Source organism: Manduca sexta, chromosome 27 (genome assembly GCF_014839805.1).
Source record: "Manduca sexta isolate Smith_Timp_Sample1 chromosome 27, JHU_Msex_v1.0, whole genome shotgun sequence".
Taxonomy (NCBI): Eukaryota; Metazoa; Arthropoda; class Insecta; order Lepidoptera; family Sphingidae; genus Manduca; species Manduca sexta.
In genome coordinates this window covers 18,741,155-18,765,093 of record NC_051141.1, presented here as the reverse complement: position 1 = coordinate 18,765,093, position 23,939 = coordinate 18,741,155, and the positions used below count along the sequence as shown (strand labels likewise).

The window sequence follows — 23,939 nt, the reverse complement described above, 5'->3', positions numbered from 1 at the left end:
TGTTTTTTATAAGCACCTCCTTTATAATACCATTGGATTGTAATAAGCGAAAAGTGTGTGCACAATTCTTTATCCACGCGACGATAACTGGCCTAAACGTATATATAATATGTATTTATATTTTGCTATATAGTGTATCCATTACAGTTTAAATCGACTGTTGGAAAGCTAACTGACTTAGCTACAAGTTTTAGAAAAATTAAGACTAAGTTCAAAATACGGAGAAAAATGTAGTGATTTGAAATATGTATAAAACTCAATTTTGATTAATAAGTATTAATCTACGAACTGTTGAATTTAGACCCAGGATTATTTTTAAATTAGTTCAAGAAATACGGTTGAAAGTAAATCAGACCAAATTCAATTCAATTATTCATACATATACAAACTCAATTATTTATACATAATTAGATTTATAATATGTTATAGATAATATATTATTTGTTGACTTTGCTGTGGATTTTCCGCGCCTGCCTTCTGGTTATCTCTGCAAAACATTAGGTTGCCTGGCAGAGAATGCATATAAAACATTAATTCCGCCAAAACACTACGTATCAAGTGTAAATAAATAAATATAACCATCAAATAGGACAAAATTTTGTTCGATAACGCATTAGCCACTACAAAAGGAATTTATACGTATCTGCACGTCTATATATATATGAAATAGATAAAAGCTTTTTGAGCTGACAAACGTTCTTTGTGCTTAAAACTATCCCATTAATAATACTACTATGTTGAATATGTAATATTTATTAAAAAAAATATTAAAAAAAACTGAAACAGAATTACTAACAACGTGCAGCTTTAACCGGTAATCAATACTCCATTTTGATCAGGTGTACCCTTAAATAATTTAAACAAACCTAATACTCTAGTTTATGGTTGATAATTGATTGCCATTTAGGCTAAAATCAGTATTATGTAAAACATGTTTATTTTAATTTACTTACTATATTCCTCTTAATTACTATAAGTACATACAGAAAATACGCTGCCAACGAATCCTAAGTTACTTTAGCGATATTGCCCGAAGACAGCCGGAAAACTTTGACAAACTACTGGTTGTAGGGAAATTAGACGGTAAAAGACCTGAAGATGAGCACCCGTTCATCTGATCAAATAAAAAGTATGACAAGACTTCCTATTACTACTGCCTTGAAGAAAGGCGAAGACAGGAAGGCTTGGATAAAGCTCATCAACGATACTGTCAAAAGGTATCAAGACTGACACGACCTTCAGCAATAAAGAATAAGTAACTATACATAATGAAATAAATAAGAAATGTTTCATATTCAAATTCCATCTCTCGAGTTCACTTTTAAAGCCATTACGAAAACTATGCATTATAAAATTCAGAATCACATTAATTTAATAAATACGCATACAGATTCCTCTCCACTCGTATTAACACTCCATACGACGCAGATAAAACTACAATTAGCAGTCAAACTCAATTTGGAATCTCGGGCCGGACACGGTTAGCCGGCTAATTATTATCCAATCAACTGTCATGAAGAATCAAACGAAATGAAAATAAGTATTGGAAAAGCCCGGCAATAATATTACGAAGCTCCCGGTAGAGCAAAGTTTCCGTGCTTTTTTATACGTAACCCGTTGAAAGGGTATTAAATAGTATTATTCTCTGCATTTATACTATTACCTAGAATCCGCCTGCACAAAGACTTATTCGAGAGGTATATTTTTAGTTTTTAGGTATCTATTACCTACTCTAATGGTCAGGGTTGCCACTCGTACTTTATGATAAAGTATTGTACCTTATTTCGGTTACTTATTTTTTATATGTTATGCGAGCAATAAAGTACGCGAAAATACTTTATTTAGTAAGATTTAATTTCTCAGGGATTCATTATACCTGATTAACTACGATTCAGGTAAAACGTCGGTTGCACGCTGCCCTTCTTGTTAACAAAAGTGAGAGAGATAGCAATAAATTAGTCTCTTATACCCTCGGCACATTGTAATTGCAGTTAAAAGAGTTGCACCCACGGTTACAACCCTTAAACCGCGAGAACAAATCATGCAAAATGAATTGAACTTAAACATAAAAGTATGCCAAGTGTTTAACTCATAGCTTTCTTGCAGTCATTTTCGGTTAGTTAACATACTAATTCACATTAGGAATGATGAGACGTCAAAAAAAAAATTGTAATCTAATTGCAATTTTAAGAATTTTCCGCCTTGCTATTTTTTATAGCTGATTTTAGCAAAAATAACCCCCATGAAGGGCTATGTTTTTTTAATGAATATGTAAGTTGAGAGTCTGGAGAGGTTTTTGACCTACCTTAGAACCACGTTGTCACTTGTTTAGTTTATTAATTTAAAGTATAAAATTTAAGTCATAATCCTTAAACCGTAAGTTTTTCACTTTACACCAATATTTTCATAATTTTCATTAAAGTTACGAAGCTGATTATTGTTAGCAATAAATGTACAACTAATTATAATTTAGTTGCAACAAAAAAATCTGGAATACGTCTTGTACTTTTAAAAAAAATCAAGAAAATATTCATAACTCGAAAACGATGAAAAATCGCAGAACATACATTGGGGTGATTCGGATACCCCAAGGGGTGTTCTATCTCTGGACCTTCGCTTGACACTACTTTCTGGGACATCCTGTATAATACGTTAATAGTTTATTGGATTTTTATCAGGTATTTGTAACTATACTATAACCCGCACGTCTGTACAACGGGTGGGAGGGGGGCCGATCTACGTAAATAGTGTAACCACAATTACTAAAACACAAATGAGCACTTTTAGTAACATAATGATCCCTGGTAAATAAAGACAATGTAAAATAATCTCAGGTAGTTGACAGAATGAATTTGAATAGAAATATTGGATATTAGAAATCTAGTGGTTATATGGTCGCTGGTAAAAACGAACGAAGTACAAAAGAACATAGCGCGGCTCGTAGCGGCCTCGGCTCGTAGCGGGCGCGGCGTAGTAATGCACGAAATAAGCGCTACGACGTAGCACCGTGAGAGACTAGTGCATCCTATCATGTCATCTCTGCAAAATTGCATAGCTAAAATTTTTTACATTTAAATACACATAGTAAAAGATAACGCGGCGCTCGGGAGATAGAGCTGATGTAAAACTATACACAAAGTATAGTTCCAAGTTGCAGTTTTGTCGAGTTAATATTTTCTATTTGAACACCTTGCCCGCGTAAATCAGTTTAACAGACCGTTACGTTATTTTTCAGCGAGTCAAGTATGAAGTTACCCTATTATCGCATCTCTTGCGCCCCCGTTAACTGTTCCGTGTGTAAACAAGTTAATATTACTGTAACTAGTTTCCGTCGCGTAAATTATATTTATGATAACTTCTTCGCCGACGTTTGTAGATATTTACATGCCACTTCACCGGCAAGCAATAGTTTCTTACTTTTCTGTACTTATCCTACTAGCAATAAAAGCGATTTTTGAAGATGTTTGTTCGAAGTCATAGAAATAACCATTGACGTATATTTTATAGACACGAACGTCCATATAAATTATTTGTTCAAAATTGAACTAAAATGGTCACCAGAACGTCACTGTAATAACCTATTTATTCACCTGACCAACAAATAATTTTACTTATTTTTTTATTCAAATCTAAGTTAACGCTTAGACTCAAGTTCTTATATCATGAGCGCCACTCCTAACAAAACCACAAGCTGTAAAAATAGACCATACTAAATTTGAATGGATATCAGTTCAAATCACACCGAATGTTCGGAACGCCAGATCTAGTACGTTGTACATATTATATCGATGGAAATAACTGAATTGGTTGGGATGTAAATATACAAGTGCTGACCCTATATGGAGTAGTTTTTATTTAGGAAAAGTGCCGATTTGGACATATGGACACGCAAGCTATGCCGCGAGTATAATTTTATTGAAATATGAATCGGCTTATAAATGTGGCGTGGATTCCTCACAACATAAATGTAATATTTACAAATCAGCAAACGCCTTCACAATAGTCGTTTTAATACGAAACTATTATACGGTATATAGAAGAAAGTAACAAATGATTACTCCTCATAGGTCTGATGGATAACATTTCAAGATAAATGTCAATTGGTCCTAGTCATATAACTTTCTATAACTCAAATAATAAATCTATCTTCTTCAATGGAAAAAACATATTCGTTTTTTAAAAAATATATTTTATACTGAATAATCTTAATGTGAAATATCGATGAAGCTCGTAAGAGGATTCGCTATCGTTAGACGTCGTCCCACGCAATAAATATTGCATCATTAGATGTCTTATTGCTGTGGCAACGATGAAAATAAAATATTATTTTTCTATAAGTTTTATACACCTACATAAATTACATGCATAAAGCTGCACATTACTAAAACTGCATAGATAATTATAATGAAACTATTTAGCGCATTTTATCTCGGTTCTTATATTATAATTTTCTCTCGACGTTTCGAAGACTAATCGTAAAATAGTTATATTTTAATGTGCCAGTCCGCTCCGTGACCACAAAGGCTGCAGTCTTAGAAGTCGGGAGAAAAGTGTTGTATAAAAACCAAAATAAAGTCCGTAAAAATCTTTTATTTCAATATATACGGGTCAATTTGAAATTGCGTTACGAAATCACATACTTATCTACTTGGAAATAACACTTTACAATATGTTACTTGAGCAATAGATGTAAAAATAATAAAATGTAAGTTTCGAATAAAATAAATATTAATAAAAAGTAATTTTAATCTTACTCGCCCTAATGCCTCTACTACTACTCAACTCAAAGAGAATTCGTCGCAGCGACAATGATGTCGCTGCGACGAATTCTCTTGAAAAACGAAAGTATGAACTTTTAGTCAGAAATACACAGGCACACGTCATATTCGCAATAAACTACAAATTGATAAAAAAATCAGAAAACTAAAACCAGATTGTTTGGTGGAAATATTCGGTATTAAGCTTAAGTTCGGTAAGCGGCGATAGCCTAGTTGGGTGTGGAACGGACTGCCGAGACGAATGTCCGCAGGTTCAAATCCCAAGGGCACACACCTCTGAGTTTTCTAAAAAATCATGTGTGTATTCTTTGTGAATTTATCGTTCGCTTTAACGGTGAAGGAAAACATCGTGAGGAAACCTGCACATCTGAGAAGTTCTCTATAGAAATTTCGAAGGTGTGTGAAGTTTACCAATCCGCACTAGGCCAGCGTGGTGGACTAAGGCCTAATCCCTCTCAGTAGTAGAGGAGGCCCGTGCTCAGCAGTGGGCAAGTATATAATACAGGGCTGATATTATTATTATTATTCGGTATTAATGGAGGATTTTTGGCACAGCGTGAGCAAAGGTGATAACGAGTATGTGGTTTTATTTAGTAACGCAATGTCAAAATGACCCTGTAGATAATTTAAGATAAATGTCTTACTAGCCGTTAAACTCATTCTACTAATAGCGGAATAAATATTACAACTTTGACAACCCCACGGCCAAAGTGAAAATAGCCTGAAATCAATAAACTAATGCCACGGAATATGCATTCAAGGTAATCGACTATCTTATAAACGTATGAAATACTTACATCAATGCCGTACGTAAGCAAAATCGAACTGTAATGTGAAAAAGGAAGTGTTATCTAAAGATGTATATTTTGGGCTATATTTTGTAGATTTTAAAAATATACTGATAACAAAGGAAAAACATTGTTAGATGAATTTAAAAGGTTATCCCACAACCATTGTTTATTACTAAATAAAAACAATAAAAAGATCAACTACAAACTCATTCAATCCATTGCTATGCTTCTTAAATACTCATTAGAATCACCTTCATCGGTCAAGCAAAATAATTCTTAGATCAAGCATGGGAAATATGCAAGACTTCTAATGATAAATAATATTGTATCTTTCTCGTGTATTTGGAAGTGTAAGAACGTTTAGAAGCCACCAATAGTAAATCAGACACTTAATCGATTTAAATATAAGAAAATATTAATAATACGTATTGAAGACAATTATTAGTTTTCTACACTCATCATTTTTTCTTACATATTTGGGTATCTAATCCGATAATTCGTTGTAAGAAACAAAAATCGTCTACAATAAAACCAAGATAAACCGAATCAAGTGACCTAATTTCAAACAAATTGCCAATGACATTGAAAAGTATATTATGCAAGAGACCCAACGCGACGCCCGCCCGGTTGAATCAGGAACGCCGCGCCGAATTGAAACATTGAATACATTAAGATCAAATATTTGACGGATAACAGAACTGAATCGAGATTAACGATGATTCATTATAATTATTTAGGATGGATGATAATGAGACTGACAATGAGGGTTCATAAGGTGAATGTGGACGGAAGAGCCGGTAGGAGTAACCGCACCGAACCTTCGAATGTCAGATATCTAAAGTTCTCAGGAAAGGCCAGGTCAAAAGTACCGGAACCGGTGAGAATACATGAAAAGATTAATAAAGGAGGAGGAAGCGCAAGAAGTATGCCATAATCGTGCAAACTGGCAATCCATAGTCTCTGCCTACCCCTATGGGATATAGGCGTGATACTATGTATGTATGTAATTACAATTAACGATATGGTACATAAAGTAAAGTTGATATAAAAACTTTAACACCATTATAAAATAAATACGTAACGGTAGTGGTAAAGTTAAATATATTATTTCGCCTTGCAAAAGACAAAAGAAGATATGTTGACCTGTCTGCCAATCTTCACTAGTTGAGGAGGCACTACAAGAAGAATTGGTAAAATTAGTAATTGAAATATGATACATAATTTTAAAATTATAAATTAAGGAATTTAAAGGTAAACAAGTTAATGCGACGAAGCAGAGAGATCAAAAAGAGGGATAGATGAGCGTAGGTTTAAGCTAAAAATATCTAAGAAATATAAAAAGAATTTCTTATCTATATTTAGGTAAAGCCGAGGTGAAATAGAAAACGAAGCAAAATACCGCTGCATGCAAGAAGAATGCTCGCAAATGAGTAATATTAGGTTACGCAGAAAGCAGAGAATAAAACACATTTACTATTACAAAGGAATATCTTAACGGAATGTTTGCAGATATAAAAATGATATGCAAAGAATATTATAGAAATAACCTGGTGATGTTTCAGCCCTTTGGATGATAAACTTCCAAAATCCTTGCTCAATTGTTTTATGTCGGAATGGTATGTTCTTTTCAAATTAAATTCCAATATTACTTTGACTTAACCATATAATCCACAAATAACGTCGTGCACGGGTGTTATGGAAAAACTACAAAAAGCTTTTCTTTGATACCACTATAAAAAAACTACTGGTTATAGATTTCTCATATGTAAAAGGCCGCCTCGGTAGGTACACCGCAATGTCTATTTCTGCCGCCAAGTAGCAGTATGTAGGTATTTTTGTGTTCCGATTTGAAGAACATTGTAGCCAGTGTAACTACTGGACATAATGAGACTTAACATCTCACGTCTCAGGATGGCGAGCGCAGTGGAATACCAAACAATACTTCGTAATTCAAGGTGTGGTGTTCCTACTGCTTATGGGCGGTCGTATCGCTTACCATCACGCAAACAGCAAGCTCGTCTCGTCCTTCAAAGCACTAAAAAAAAAGAAACTATATGGATACTATCCTCATATGTAACCCAGTCATTTTGAGTATTATTGGATATAGTCTGCTGGAGGTTAAACGCAATGAAATAAAAAGAAATAAACTCATCATATCAATGGTTGAAAGACGGCTTGACTTAAGCAACATTTAATTTCGAAACAATTTAATTAAGTTAATAAAAAGAGGACTGATTTTAAATATGTATGAAACTGAATGTCGCTTATGACAATTAACCTTTCACCCATAGATATATTTCTATCTTTTGTTACGACATTTTGTTAATAATCCAGATTTTTCTCGAACAGATCTCACTCTGCAGATCTAATCCTTGATCGCTGTGTTTATATTTAGCAGAATGTTAAAATATGGATACTTGTAAATGATTAATTACTGTTAATTATTTGAGATTATAAGTATAGATTACGATTGAATTATACGCACGACTGCATTGACTATAAATATTCAAAACATAGTAATGTCTTTCTAAACGAATGCTTTGATACATGAAATTCGCGGAAGAGTTCATTTACGGGACTTTGATGCAACAACTTTCATGTGAAAACCTTTAAAATGAATTTTTATTGAAATCGCGAGAGCCGAGACCACGGCTGCATATTAAAATACTCATACTGTATCGCTCGTATAAAGTAGAATGAAAGCTGTGACGTAAAGCAAAACAAAAAACCTTTCGCCCGTTTGTAAAGGACCCTTCGAGACGAGTTCTTAGAAATAAATAAGTGAGGCTATTTCGTTACGAAGAAATAATTATTCAACTGCTTTTCGCAGAAATTATAGATACAAGATGAAAAATATTTTAATTGAATTGAGGGTAAAGCTACTTATTTTTAAGCGACTTCAAAGTATGCAGAAGGGAACTCCTCAAAATCAAATAGGATTTTGTTGATTATTTTTATTTTGCGTTCAATAGAGGTAAACGTCGAAGGTGCCGCAGATTACTACTCAAAATGAAATGGTATGGGAATCATCATATTGATAATGTCCACTGTGTGAATGAAATAGTTCAATAGTTCCACATTTAGACACAGGTTATAATTTATTCGAACGAAAATTTCTTTCTAATGGAAAATCGATTTCGTCGCGTTTTGCCAACAACTTTATAAAATATTAGCTGACCCGACAGACGTTGTCCCATGTTAACTATGAATTTGCAGCGCGCAATCTGTCAATCGCTGGCAGTTATTTCAAACAATTGACAGTTATATAAAATTAATATTTTCGTTAAGTTTTCTTAAATTTTCAAATTTTCCTCGCAATTTTTTTATATTTTTCTTTTATAAGAACCTGACAATAACAAACACAACAACAAAAAATAGTGAAATCGGTGCAGCCGTTCACGCGTGATGGCATGACCAAGGAAAATAGGGATTCATTTTTCTATATATAGATAGAAGATAGATTAGTTTGTAAACACCATACACGCATTGTGAACAACGATTATAATTATCGTCACTGTACCCCTACTTTAATTAAGTTCCATAAATTATGTACACGCGGTTGGCCTAACATTTTTACAATTAAAAACGAAATTTATTTAAATTTTAATTTACCTATTATTGATATCTATCTAAATAATACTTTTCTTTGAGAAGTAACGTTTTCAAAGTTCCTGCGCATATTGATACTCGACCGTTAAAACTTATAAATTATAATAAAAAAATAATGCAATAAAACTAATAACAATCATTACTAATAAAAATAAATTATCATTAGGCAGCTTTTATAATAATTGTTAACTAATTTCTTTTACAAAATTGATATGCTCAATTTGGTAATATCATCACAATAATTGAATCAGGTTCTTATATTATGCTCAACTATGAGACAATGGTGTCACAAAGTTGTTCGCTAAGTTTCGACGCAAAGACTGTTACTACAGTCAAATAGTGACTATGCACTATTCTGTTCCGATATAAAGTATATTCGTGAATAAAACCATTTTTATAATAATATTTGACGAATTCCAGATGTCATTAATTCCCATCGGCTTCCCTTCATTTAGAATCTAATTATAATCATTAGAACGATTTGCAGACCTCATTGATGTTAGTATGTATATATGTTGCGTCGGCTTCCTTTTTGGGTAATTTCATCTTTCGCCACTATGAGACAAATAAATAAATATAAATGCGAAATACAAAATTTTGTGCACAACAAATGATTTTAAATCCACTCCTGCGAAATCTAAAGTTTGGTTTTGAATTATAATATACTAGGTGTTTCCAGCGGCTTCACCCGCGTAAAAAGCCTTTGCCGTTACAAATATCTATAGTAACGATCATTAGGGCCATTTGTACAACGCCAGTTCCATCTACTTCCATAATCAGTATAAATATTCAAATATTTCTCAAATGAGCAAATTACCTGAATAAAAAGCGAATTAATTATTTTTTTAATATATTAGACAATATATTGCGATTGCGAAATTGAGCAACGCCACGAAATCCAAACATCGTTTTAAGACAAAGCTACATTTTATTTCTGACTCATTAATTGGACTTAAAGACGAAAGCTTAAACTTAAACACATTTATGAATATTGATTTACAAATATCGTTCCAATGTTGCATAAACATGAAATATAAGATAAGTATTTCGTTTGACAATAACAACGAGAAGATTGTGTTAATTATTAGCAATGAGGCTTGTGTCCGTATATTTGTATTACAAACCAAATATGATACTCAGTGAAGCATCATAATATATAGAAGTAACACAAAATAATGGCCATCCTATATTTACGTCATTGCGAACTAATTATAAGAGTCTGGGGTGGAAGTGTGACAATAATAAAAATAACATTTTTCTATTGAATAAAACAAAAAGTTTTGTGTCTAAAGTGTGCCAACCCGCGCTAGGCCAGCGTGGTGGACTAAGATCTAATCCCTCTCAGTAGTAGAGAGAAAACCCGTTCCCAGAACCGGAACTGTATATAAGACAGGGTTGATAGAATACAATAAGAAATCAGGATGCATGAAAAAGCATTGCAAATGAAGAAGCGCTTTGCATCCTTTGGTATACATATGCTTTGGTAGGTTTTTTTGCTCCTAATAATGAGACAAGCAGCTCATATTAATTAACACATATAAACAGAACACCACCCAGTACTTAGATATACAATTGTATATATTTAAATACTGGGATCTATCTAAGTTCACTGTGATATACCATTTCTCTAAGTGACTTATAATATACACAAGCTCCATTGAAATACCCCTTTAGATCGTAAAATAATTTAAAGTTAGTTAACTGTGATAATTTATCAATAACGAATCTGTATGTAAATCAAGCATACGGTAGATATCATTATTGGTAACCCAGAGTCATAACAACGAATGTAGTGATATGTATTTGTTAATATATTTCTGTTTGACATCGGACGCGTGGATGCGACAGAATAAAAGTCCGCGTTTTGACCCACGGACCGTGAAAACTGTTTGTGGAAATCGCAAATATTGGTTTTAGAGAGACTGAATCACGTAGCCGATAATATTGGAACGCACATTAATATGGGCAGGTAAGCGACCATCGATACATTTACATTACTTCATTTAGTAAATGCGTATGTTTGGGTAAAAAGTAATCGCATATAGCTGAACGGCTTTAAATACAAAATCGTACGGTCAAACATAGAACCTCCCGCGATTTCGAGTCGGTTAAAATAAGCACCACTGACCACGCTCCGGATTAACATTTATTATAAACTACTTTCATACCGGAGAAGCATCTACGGACTATATTCTTGTCGGAAAATTCAGTACGCGGCGGTTCCGTGACTGAAGCGCAATTTTGATGTTTCCAATACCTATACACGCACGCAGACCGCACTACGCGTATTCTAGTGTACCTCTATCATATGTGCAATAAGCTTTGAAGCCGAGACAGCTCTTCACTTTGTAATCCGTATCCTTTACAAAGCTCGAAAATCTATAAGCTCGTGTAACGAATGAATTTTTTCAACAATTTAATATTGCTAGTTTTTTTTTTAACTTGAAAACATTTTAGACTTAAGCTTCTGACGTATATTATATAGAGACGAAAGTCCATATAAACTATTTGTTCAAAATCTAAACTAAACTGGCAACCAAAATGTCTATCATAATCTATTTATTCACTTAAAACAAATAATTTGACTTATTTCACTAATATTTTTATTCACATCCAAGTTTGCATATAGACTAGCGGTTTTATATTATGAGCGCACTCCGTACACAGCCACAGGCATCAATACTGACACCATACTAAAATCATTTTGAATGGATAGCAGTTCAATTCAGTTGAACACAGTGAATGTTCGGAGCGCCAAATCTAGTACGTGGTACATATATATCGATGACACAAGCTTTTTTTATGTACTTTTCGAACTAAAAGCACTATTGAGTTCTTCGGACTAAGACCCCTTAATCCGGAGAATGTGGACTGACAGTTATGGTTTCGACAAACAGCGGCCGGCGCGGAAGAGCGACGCGACGTGGGACGCAATTAATACACCTAGTTAATGTAAAATATGTCACAACGGCGTCGAGGGTGGAGTGTGTGTATCAATAAAAATGAATTATTTGTTAGTCTTGCTGAAACTTAGATCACCTGGACTGATTCGTTGATATATTGTTTTATTTTGTTCCGCTATAAATTAAGGGTAGTTAATAGAAAAAAATAGGAGATAATTCAAAAGAATAGCAAAAATATCGAACAATTTAAAATGTGTTATTTTGGATGGAAATCGCCACTTACTAATCGGAATACTTTTAAAAGACTTTCTTAGTCATCTATAGACCACTTTTGAATACACTTTTTGTCTTTGATTTCGTGTAGCTTCCAATTGGTACTAACTTAATTTAATTATTATCAGACCTTAGAATTGTAAAATGCAGAGGAGAACTCCTCAAGAATAAATAGCATGAGAATGATTATTATAGTTTTGTTTTAATATTTAAATCTGTTATCTCCTATTTTAGAGGATGAATTTAAAAAATACCGATAGTTTAAAAATTACATTCTTTAAGTTGTCTTCACACACTTGACCTACTTAGGGGAAGAAGATGCAAAATCCGTGAGTAAAAGTCTTGATCGACTATTGTGAATCTATCGCGGAGATAGACGAATCAGAATCAAGTTTAATCACAAAGTTCGGATACCACTTAAATTGAAATTTGTTTATTTGTGAAATATGAGTATACATCTGTGGCGAAGGGTCCGTATAAGCCGATTCCTGCCGACTTTCCTTTATGTAGAATCTAATTATCATTAGAACGATTTACAGTGCGCATTAATACATATTAGTACCTATATGTTGCGACGGGTATCCTTTCGAAAAATTCATTTTTTGCCACTCGTATACATACAAAATATTCAAGTTGGTCATGTATTAATTTAAAATGATCAATCATATTAAGCCTGTGTGGCGTACGTATTATGATTAGTAACTAAACACAATTTATTTATGCAATATTACTATTTAAAGTAAGCTGATAAACTAATTAGTGTCAAAAAAAATTAAGTATCATTTTAAGTTAGTTTTTTATTAATATAATGTCAAATAAACATAAATCACCTATGTAAATTCAAATTGAATGTCCTATAATAATCAATACATAGTATAAAACAAAGTCGCTTTCTCTGTCCCTATGTCCCTTTGTATGCTTAAATCTTTAAAACTTCGCAACGAATTTTGACGCGGTTTTTTTTTAATAAATAGAGTGATTCAAGAGGAAGGTTTATATGTATAATAACATCCATTAAATAGTGGAGAAATACTGTTATTTTGTTATATTATACCCGTGCGAAGCCAGAGCGGGCCGCTATGTTTTTATATACAACGTTCACTGTTTTTCGGTAGTGTATTTAGTATCAGCATTGCACCCGTGCGAAGCCGGGGCGGGTCGCTAGTAATAGGATAAATTATTTATATCAAAGATATCCAGCTGTACCTACAAATCAACCATTACAGGTTAACTAGAGTAGAATCTCGATTATCCGAATATCCGATTATCCGACCTTAATCGCCACGCCCCTTTTTTTCGCGGGAAATATATATCTGATTTTTAAAACGCAAAAAACGCGTTGTCGCTGCCATCACTTAGGAGGTTAGATCCGTCACGCCCCTACTTGCCGATTTAAAAGTGTTTTAATGGCGCAAACAGACATGTCACTACAAAATTATTCCCGTCTCCGACTTGCACTCCCGCACTCATTCGCCCGTGCGAGTGTTCCTTTTTGTTTCATTTTCTTTGATAGCATTATATCAAAATTTTAAATGTATTTTAAAAGGAATTCATTTTTTTATATCATGTAGTCTAAACGAAGTAAGTAAAACGCCATACATAATGAAAAAATGTTATATTGTTTGATTTGACTTTGATATCGCAATTTACGCATTCATTGGAACGGTTTTATTTGATCCGGTTATTCGGGATTCTACTGTATATAATTGTATCTTTCATAAATTCTAATATAGTGAAGTATGTTTTCTTTTCCGCGTGTAATTTTTAGTTTACATTTTAATATATGAGCGTTCTGCTCGTTCTGTTTCTTATTAAATTTACGCACGAATGTTGTTTCACAGACAAGGCAAAGTCAATATTTTATATTGAAAAATAATAAAGCAACTATCGGTTCACTTGAGCGTAAACATAGTTCAAATGCAACGTTTTTGGGGATTAAAGACTTCCTTCTCAGCCGAGTTGCCACAGAAAATAATTCCATGTATTAAATGTGTTGAAACTAAATTAGTAGCATATATGGATTGGTTTACTTTGGGATGTATGTAGAGATTATTATTGAGAGTATTCATAGATTTCGAATGTTGGCAGGGATTATATGTAATGTAAGCGGAATATTAAGTCTCATTACGCATGATTATTACACTGACTAAAAGCTTTTCAAATAGTTATAATCGCCTAAATGTTTCACCGAGCAAATAGACAAAGCCATAGGGCCCTACAAAATTTATACCTCTTTTTAATTGTCATCTAATAATCCACCTGTCTAGTTTTAATAAAACGTAATGCTTTTTAGTTGAAAACACGCAACATTCTTTACTGTTTTGTTAAAAGAATACTACATTTCCAGCTAATTTAATTTATTCTCCGTTCTCATAGCCGTGATATTATTTCCTTTTATAAAAATATTTCCGCGTAAAATAGAAGATGGGTGTTTAGTTTTATAAAATGTTTGCTTTGTATGTTCATGAAAAAATATAGACACAGCGCGTCGCTTGTTAGACTTGAAAAGAAGATTTACCATTATCGTTGTATACAAAGAAAAAAATATGTAAAATAAATAATTAATAAAAATAAAAATTAATATATAATGGAAATTAATTAATAATATAATTTAATATAAAAGTATATCGAAATTTTGCCTGATTATATTTTTTGCACTAGGATGAATGAAATTTTATACGATCCTGTCATACAAACTTAAAGTATAACAGAAATAATATGAAATTGATCCAACTAGCACTATTTAATCTATTTAAAATCATGTTTTTAGCTAGCAACATTGCTCGTCGGACGAAATATAACGAACGGTTCATGATTCCGTCGGCTTAGAAACTAGAGATCTCGGGTTGAAACCCGCGCGCCGTTGAAGCCTGCCGGACCAAACTTTTTAATACTAATGTGCTAATTTCACAATAGCAACATCGGAAAAAAATAGGCCTTGGAATTTCCTCGAAGTTAAAAATCAACAGCGGAAAAACTTAATATTAATTTACCAGAAAAACTGTACAACAGTCATTAATTTCTTATCAACAAGAAATAAAATTATAAATATATCAGTTCATTTTATAAATAGAATAAATATAGACTACACAAAAAATACAACGCAATTTAAAAAAAAAAACTATAATAAAAAAATAATTAACTATAAATAAATTAAAGTAATCAGATACAAAACCAAATAAAAAAATAAATTAACGCAATATAATAAAGGTAATAAAAAAATCTCACCATCCGTGGCACTGCGCTCGAAGCTGGAACGTATCCCCAGACCCCGAGGTCCGGGGACATACGCGCGCACTTCAAAAAGTTCTCACTTGTCCGTTCGCCGAGCATTCGGTACGCTATATCGATCGCGGAGGCAGCGCAGGATGCAACTCCGTGCACCGCGGCGGCTCGGCTGCGACTACGACCCGACCACCGCCGCGAGGGCGGGATAGAGACGGGTATGTAATAGTTAACACCCTTTCTTCCCGAGTGAATTAAAACTCGGTTTATTGGGTTTTTACCAGGTTTTAGCCCATAAGCGCCCACTTTGCTGGGTGATTTTTTTTTCCGACAATTTTTTTTAGTTTTTGGAACTTTTGTCTGTTTGCTATGCGCTAAGCGCCGTTAGAGGTATTGTAAGCAATTGCAGTGCATGCGGTGGCTGAAATTTGCAACAATAGATAGTCCATCAAGATTACTTTAAAATTTCCTAAAATTTGTTTGTGTTTTGAAATGGGTCGTAGTTGTTGTTGCGTTATGAACAGTAAAAATAACGGCTCAGATATTCGAGGTAAATTCTATATTTTTTCCTATAAGGCTTTGGACTTTAGTTAAAAGTAGTAGAGGCTGAAAAAAAGTGACATAACGCAGTAATTATATTTTTTATTTTTTTGTGTTGGTCGCCGAGGCCACCGAAACCTCACGTTCAAGTTATATTGAACATTTTATTGTAGGCAAATATCATGACGCGCAATAAAGTCCGAATTATGTTCCTTTGATATTCCCTAAAATATATCAAAAGAAGAATGTTGTAAACTCCGAATTACTACGTAACTCCTCCACATCCCTTACGTTACGTGATAAGACTATTTTGTGGCCTTATATTATAATTTGGAGCTGAAAACGTATCTCGTGATTAACAGCTTTGAAACTGGTTTTTATTATGTTATTCATTTTTATGTACAAATATTTACCTATATTACCCAATATAGTTGCGAATGCTAAGAGGCGCTTATGTTGTAAACATAGGCGACAAAAATTAATATAAGAGAAGAACAAGGATAAAGGGTTGCCCTCAAGTTGGTTATTTGAGATGGAATAAATATATATACTTATATATTTTAAATAAGCATTGTTAGAAACAAAAGTTTACTGTACTTATTACAATTATATTATATTATACGCTAGAAATTTGTAGCAAACGCTCTGGTACCTTCATAAAAGCATCACAAATAAAATTGAATTTTTCTAAAGAGTTTACGCTCTCTAACATAATCCATAAAAAATAATCATATGTGACTACATAAACCTTCGTTTAGAACGCTCCATTATGAATATACAAATATAATTTATTAAAATCACTTTCCACTCATATGATTTAACCTGATATAATTTTTTGGTTTTGTAATTTTCTAATAGCTTGTGCAGCGTGAGTTTGTTCCCCGCAAGCGGCCTAACAACCAATGACCATCGCTCCGGCCTGCAAATTTAAAAGATTTCGCCTTCGGCAAACGCGAATTTGCATTTTCGGACATAAAGCTTATGTATTGGATTTATTTACATGCCGTGTCTATCGACTAGATTTCATATTATAATCATTCATTACGGGATTACGAAGCATAAATTTACGCCTTCACTAGTGCATTTGGCATTTGGCTATAAATACATTCTTTACATTTCTCAACTGAATTAACCTTAAAATCATCATCAACGCATTCAAAGACTGTAGGAAAATACATAAAATAGAAGAAAGTCACACATGATTTTGTAAAAGTATTCGCAAGAGCAAGATAAACAGCAAAATAAATAAGGAAATTCTGCAAGAAATAGAGCAGAAATGCAATTAATGTAAACATGATTCGCTGAGCTCATTTCTGTTGTACAAACCGGCAAACAAGCAAGCTTATCGCCTTATCGAGAATAATTCCATCGATTCAAACGACCCCGCTAGTTAACTCGGCTGGGGCTCCAAACTCCAAACCTCACGTCACAATGTAATATATAATGCTATTAAGTATATAATAATATCAGCCCTATATTAAATACTGTACCACTGCTGGGCATGGGCCTCCACTACTGCTGAGAGGGATTAGGCCTTAGTCCACCACGCTGGCCTAGTACAGAATGGTAGACTTCACAGACCGTTAAAATTCCTATAGTGGACTTCTAAGATATGCAGGTTTCCTCACGATGTTTTCCTTCACCTTTAAAGCAAGCGATAATTCACAAAGAATATTTACATCATTTTAGACAAGTCATAGGTCATTTTGAACCTGCGGACATTCGTCTCGACAATCCGTTCTACACCCAACTAGGCTATCGACTATAATGCTATTACGGTTTGAAAATTGCTTTAAAACGTAATATATAAATATGTAATGATCTGATACTCACGCTGTAGTAATAATAAGCTACGTTTTTTTATCGAATTCAAGATGAAAGAGTTAATAGTCGATTATGCTAATTAGGTAAATGGACGCTGCCTCGGGTAATCCTCTGCATTTCGAATTGAAATAATACGCGAGTTTACTTAAGGCGCTGTATTCTAATGCATGCCACCCTGAGGCAAAGGTAGTTGAGTTTTTTTTATATAACACAGGCTGAACAACGGGCCATTAAATATTGGTCACTTGATATTGATCTAAGATCAAGCACACCCAGGAAAATTGAGTTACGCTGGCAGGAGCTGCCTAAAGGAACAAAAAATAGGTTGCTTAAGTCTCCAAAAGTCTCACATATGCATCAGTAATGCATACATCTCTTCCGTAGAGCAGTAATAAAGTGCTACGATGCATCGTAGAGCCTACGCCGTAGACACTACGGCAAGGCGTAGCTCTTTCACTTATCTACTAAATATCGGGTACGCGCGGCTCTGCCACGGAGTGTTCTGAGGAACTGTTCCACATGACACCGTCATGTCATCTTGGTTTTACGACCGGACTCGTTCTCGGAGAAAAGTTCGTCACTCCACCTGGTAACATTCACAGCTAGCATTGTGCGTTTCAGACATAATTTTTTACCACGTATGTCATTCTTGAATGAACTTCCTCGACGGTGTTTCCTCAGCGCTCTGACTTATTATTTTTCAAATGAGATTTAGAGACATTTAAACGCAGCGGTTTAGCTGCTGGAACTGCTAACGTCCACGGGCGACGGTAACTACATACCATCAAGCGGGCCTACCGCTAGTCTGCCTTCGGAGGGAATAAAAAAAAAGTGTAATCAATCTACGTAGACATATCTATAAGATACGTATCAAAGCATACAGTAATAACTCCACGCAATTCTAGGAACTTCATGGCACTGTAGCACACGTTCCGAGAAATGAATTTACTCTCTGAATACACACGTTCATCCATAGGCTGATAACTGAATACGAAGCTTTGCCCAGAAACTTTTTGTTATGTTTGAATGTAAAATTTTCGATGAAAATTGATTTCTGTTTTCGAATGTTTTTCCGTTCGGCTAACGCTTTGACGATCCGGAGGGGGGAGCCTACGACCCAATAGGGGACCTCGCCCCGCTCCGTCACCCCACTAGTGAGTTACAAGTAAAAATTACCACTGTAATTTAGCAAAAAATATATTGTGCACTGCAGTCGCGAAGGGTGAAATTTTTCAAAAGGTAACCCGATGCAAAAAAGCGAAAGCTTAGTTAACATATCGCTGCCATTTTAACAGAAATCAAAAACTAAGAAAGACGTAAATAAACCTAAAATGAAGCCGGTAGGAATCGGGTTCTATGGACACTACGCCACAGGTGCACTGAGTATTCTCTTGAAAAAAAAAAGATTACAAAGAACTCCTTTGACGATTAAGTTTGGAACATACTGGCAAATAAATTGTTGTCGGATGGAGTTAAATGAATACCTGACTTTCCCTACCTGGTTTAGTTTTGCATTATAAATAAAAATAATTAATCCAAATTACATATTATGATATTTACTACAAACCTAATATTGGTTGCAATTAAATCCTATCTACAATTTTTGCTTTGTAATACAAGGGAGTTGTTCTAGTAAACATTTCTACTTAATACAGTTCCATTATTATCTCAGCAATCTCTATTTAATCTACAGTATAAAGCATAATAACCGAAAACACGCGTAAATGACTTTGATAACTAAACTGCCAACAAAGTTAAGAATACAAACAGCACGATAATCTGAAACGGGACCCCCGCCTCTCGTACGTAGTAACAAAGTGCTCGCCAAGACAATCCCACGGGAATTTGTGCCCGGACGGGAATGTTTCCTCGCGTTCATTCATATACGGATTTAACGATAACCTGTTGAACGCAGAGGTTTTACAACGCCACGGTACAATGTTTATACCGAGTCTTTGACGGGTGCTTGAGGGGACGTATTACGGCGACACAGATATATTACAAACTAGTCCGTGTGGATAGCTTCTTCCGCTACAAAAATCGCTTAATGACAATGCCGATCCATTTCGTTATCGACGTAGAAAATTATATTAAATACATTTATTTCCCATGAGAACAAATTACCGTGATAAGAATAGAGTATTTGTTTATATACGGTTTATCCGAATACCAAAACCGTTCAGCGTCAATGTTTAAATAGGAACTAGAAATAAAAACGTTCCAGTGACGCCTCTCTTATGTTTTTCTTTTTTACATTTGAGGCACAAAATTTTATAAATATTATTTCTGGACCCTTGTTATTGTATTATAGTATGTAAAGGAGTTCTTAAATCTTTAAGTATATTTGAAGATTTGTGACGATCGACGACTGTTAAGTTAATTTCAGTAAACTTAACGTGATAAATAAGTCTACCTTATAATAAGTATACCTATATATATATAAAATTGTCAAGTGTTGTACATAAACAAAAATGAAGTTTGAATATTGTAGTAAAATTTCAAAACTATTTAAAACGAATGCTGTAACGATAAAATAGATGATCAAATAAGGTGTACAAATAAGGTTTAAAAAATATATTATTATTTAAATCAAGCAACTTTGCACTCTAAAACAAGGCAAACACTTAAAACAAACGCACAATCTTTACAAATGTACATCAAAAACTGCATTTCGCGGGCCTATATGTGTATAGCTATACTACTTACACATTTCGTTGTACTCGTTCAGCGTCTTGTTCAAATTGACGGCGAGGTTCCTTAAGTCCGCGTATTTGGTGATCGTCAGCCTGTTAATCTCCTCGAGCAGGTTGTAGTGATCCTGAAAGGAGAACATCGTTAGCTCAAAGAAGTAGCGTTAGACGTATCAATACGTGAACACCGAATATATTTTCACAGTATTAATAATACACATTCAAATGGAATGGTACTTGGATGCAGTATGAATATTTTTTGTCCATACTCTTATTTCAATATTGCATTACAAAATCCTTTTACCACTCGGATGGATGCATTTCAATTACGTTCGTAACTGTTCGAAGGCTTTACTCAACTAAATGGATGAAAGATAATTTTTTTTGGTCGCACACACAATTAATGAAGCTTGTAACAAACTTCATTATTGTGTGTGCATATAACATGTCATATTTGTTCATGATTCAGTATTAAGATAAAATTATTGCGTCGTACGGAAATAAAAAAAAATATTTAGTCCTACTACGCTCTTTATACAATACATGATGACAGATTCAGGAATTTATAGCATAATTACTTACACTTACTTTCAAGTCTATTACGTAACGTAAACGTTACTCGTCACATACATGTATAAGCCGACCAAACAAAAGTCAATTTAATCTACGCTCCTCATTTTTAGTAATAAAATAAAAACTATCTGTACTAGATGTTTAATAACATAACCGTTAAATAAAGTTTATTTGTAACCTGTGAAGCAGGCCCTTATTGCCTTAAATATATTAGATGAGTAAATATATGAATGCCAGCATTCAGACACGTAATTATAATAATGATAGTCGCGCGCCACCGATTGCGTCGTATGTCATACATTCTAATAAAACTATTTTACGATTTCTTTTTTGTTTTTTTTTTGTATTATAATTTTCTCCCAACGTTTCGAAGACTTTACATCCTTCGTGCGATGGTGGTGGAGTCCGCCCCGTGAACACAGAGGCTGTAAAATGAAAACTTCGAAGGAAACGTCGGTAGAAAATCTATATATATAAAAAATAATCCCTATTTCCCTTAGTCACGTCACGCGTGAACGGTTGGACCAATTTTTTTTTGTTATGTTTGTTATTGTCAGAAGATGCTTATGAAAGAAAAAAATCAAAAATTGCGCTGAAAATTAGAAAATTTAGGAAAACTTAACGACAATATTAATTTTACATAACTGTCAGTGGTTCGAAATAACTGTCAGCGATCGACAGAATGCGCGCGTGCATACATAGTTAAGACAGGACAACGTCTGTCGGGTCAACTAGTTATTATATAAAAAAACCGCAATAAAATCCGTAAAATAGTTTTATTTTAATGTTTAACATTCGCGTAAGCAAAGGAATTATTATCATACATTCGTAAAGGCAAATGTATCATACGACGTGCGGAACCACATAAAAAAACAGTTATCACGCACGACATTTAATTTCGACATATCTCTATGAGACATAAATGTCTACTTGGCGAGATTTATCCCGCAAACGTTGTGCATGAGAGGAACACGCGACGTCCGACCTCAGACGGCTTGCCGCCTGCCGCCTATGCCGTAGCTCCGACAGTCATTAGTTCACCTCAAAACGCTTAATCGCAAGTAAAACAAATGTTCGAGTCATACTTATTAGTGCGAAAGGAGAAATTTCCCGGAAACCCGACACAACATATAGGTACTGAAATGCAATAATTACGATCTGCAAATCGTTCCTATGATGACTATATTCCAGTGGCGAAGGGTGAAAATTTTCAAAAGGGAACCCGAGGAAATATTTTTACCTACATTTAACATATAATCCGCTGTTCACAATAAATTAAAATCAGTAAAATATAATACTTAATATTTTCCTTCTAACATAAACATTAAGTATAAGTCTAGTCTCTAAATTTACAAAATAATCACATAATTTGAATAACGGTACCTAAAAGAGTCCAAAAAGAATTAATAACGCACAAACACTAATTATACATTCTAAATTATAAAAAATATTTCGCGCCAATAGCTCAATACGAAGCCGCAAATTCTCGGGTTACCCTGAAGTACACAGACACGCACGCACACATGTATCTTTACGTCACTTCCAAAAGATTAGACAAAGACACCGCGCTGCGTGTGAAAGAGACAACAATATCGCGAGGGAAGCTATGCGCCGCCGGGTTCACTTCGAACACTATAAGGCGCGAGCACTGCGCGCGAGTTACGATTTAACGAATTTATAAGAACTACCGATAACGATAACTAGTTGATGTATTGATTTAATTGAATAAGTATAAGACGATTTGTTTGAATGTTCTATTATTATTCTAGTTATATTGTTGTGTTGGTATTTTATTATTTTAACTAATTTGCAAAAGGTAACCCGGTAGGAATCGGCTTGTATGGACGCTTCGCCACTGCTATATTCTACGTAAATTCTACATAAAGGAAGCCGGGAGGAATGCGGATATATGCACTCTTCGCCACTGATAAGTATTACTTATTATAAAATTATGTCCCTCGCCGCGTCTGTGTGTCTGAAGGGAATAACGAACAGCCGGAACATTTTCATACGGTTTTCACCACAAGCCGAAAATGATTCACAAACAGGTTTATGTGTATAATTAATTAAAGTTTTGTGTGATTGGTAGAAATATGACAATGATTATTGAAAATGTTGGAAAAAATCAAGTCAACGGGGAGTTTTCATTGAAAACGCTACTTAATCCCTATGAAATATATCAAAACAATGTATGGTAGAATTGTTCGTCTTTTATTTATAGAGAAAAGTCCGCGATAGCATGTGTATCTGTTACATGTTACTTACTACACCCATCTTACTGTTAAAAAAAATAGTCACATATAATGTGGTAATTGAGAAGCTATTTAGACGGATACAGTTTTAATCCTTACCAAATTAAAAACGTTAGTCACCTTAATCATTACATGCACATTATAATCGCCCTTAATACTATACATTTCAAATTAATATCTTAGGGATTATCGCATAATAAAAACTATGGCGCAATAAATAAATTCAAACGGGCTCAGAACTACGCGCTCTGTCCCCGGATGCCTACTCTAACTATAAGCCGAGCGATGAAGCGATCTAAGACGGAAACTGCGACAGAAAAAAATACATATTATATTCTGCTATCGAGGTAAGCCGGGGCGGTACGCTATTTCAATACAAATTCAATGCTAAACAATCAATTAATATCCCATACAACACTCAATACAAGGCTTATGTACTCACATTGCATTAACAAGTCCTACGTAAGTAGGTCGTACCAAC

At 34.1% G+C, this 23,939-nt stretch overlaps 1 protein-coding gene across 1 annotated transcript in view; it reads right to left on the bottom strand.

Moving 5' to 3' along the window:
* LOC115440537 (biogenesis of lysosome-related organelles complex 1 subunit 2) overlaps positions 1 to 23,939 on the bottom strand; it is a 75,686-nt gene that overhangs the window by 20,903 nt on the left and 30,844 nt on the right. Inside the window, exon 3 of the mRNA XM_030164887.2 lies at positions 20,650 to 20,761. Within this exon, the coding sequence (XP_030020747.1) occupies positions 20,650 to 20,761 (112 nt within the window). The remainder of the gene's footprint in view (positions 1 to 20,649; positions 20,762 to 23,939) is intronic.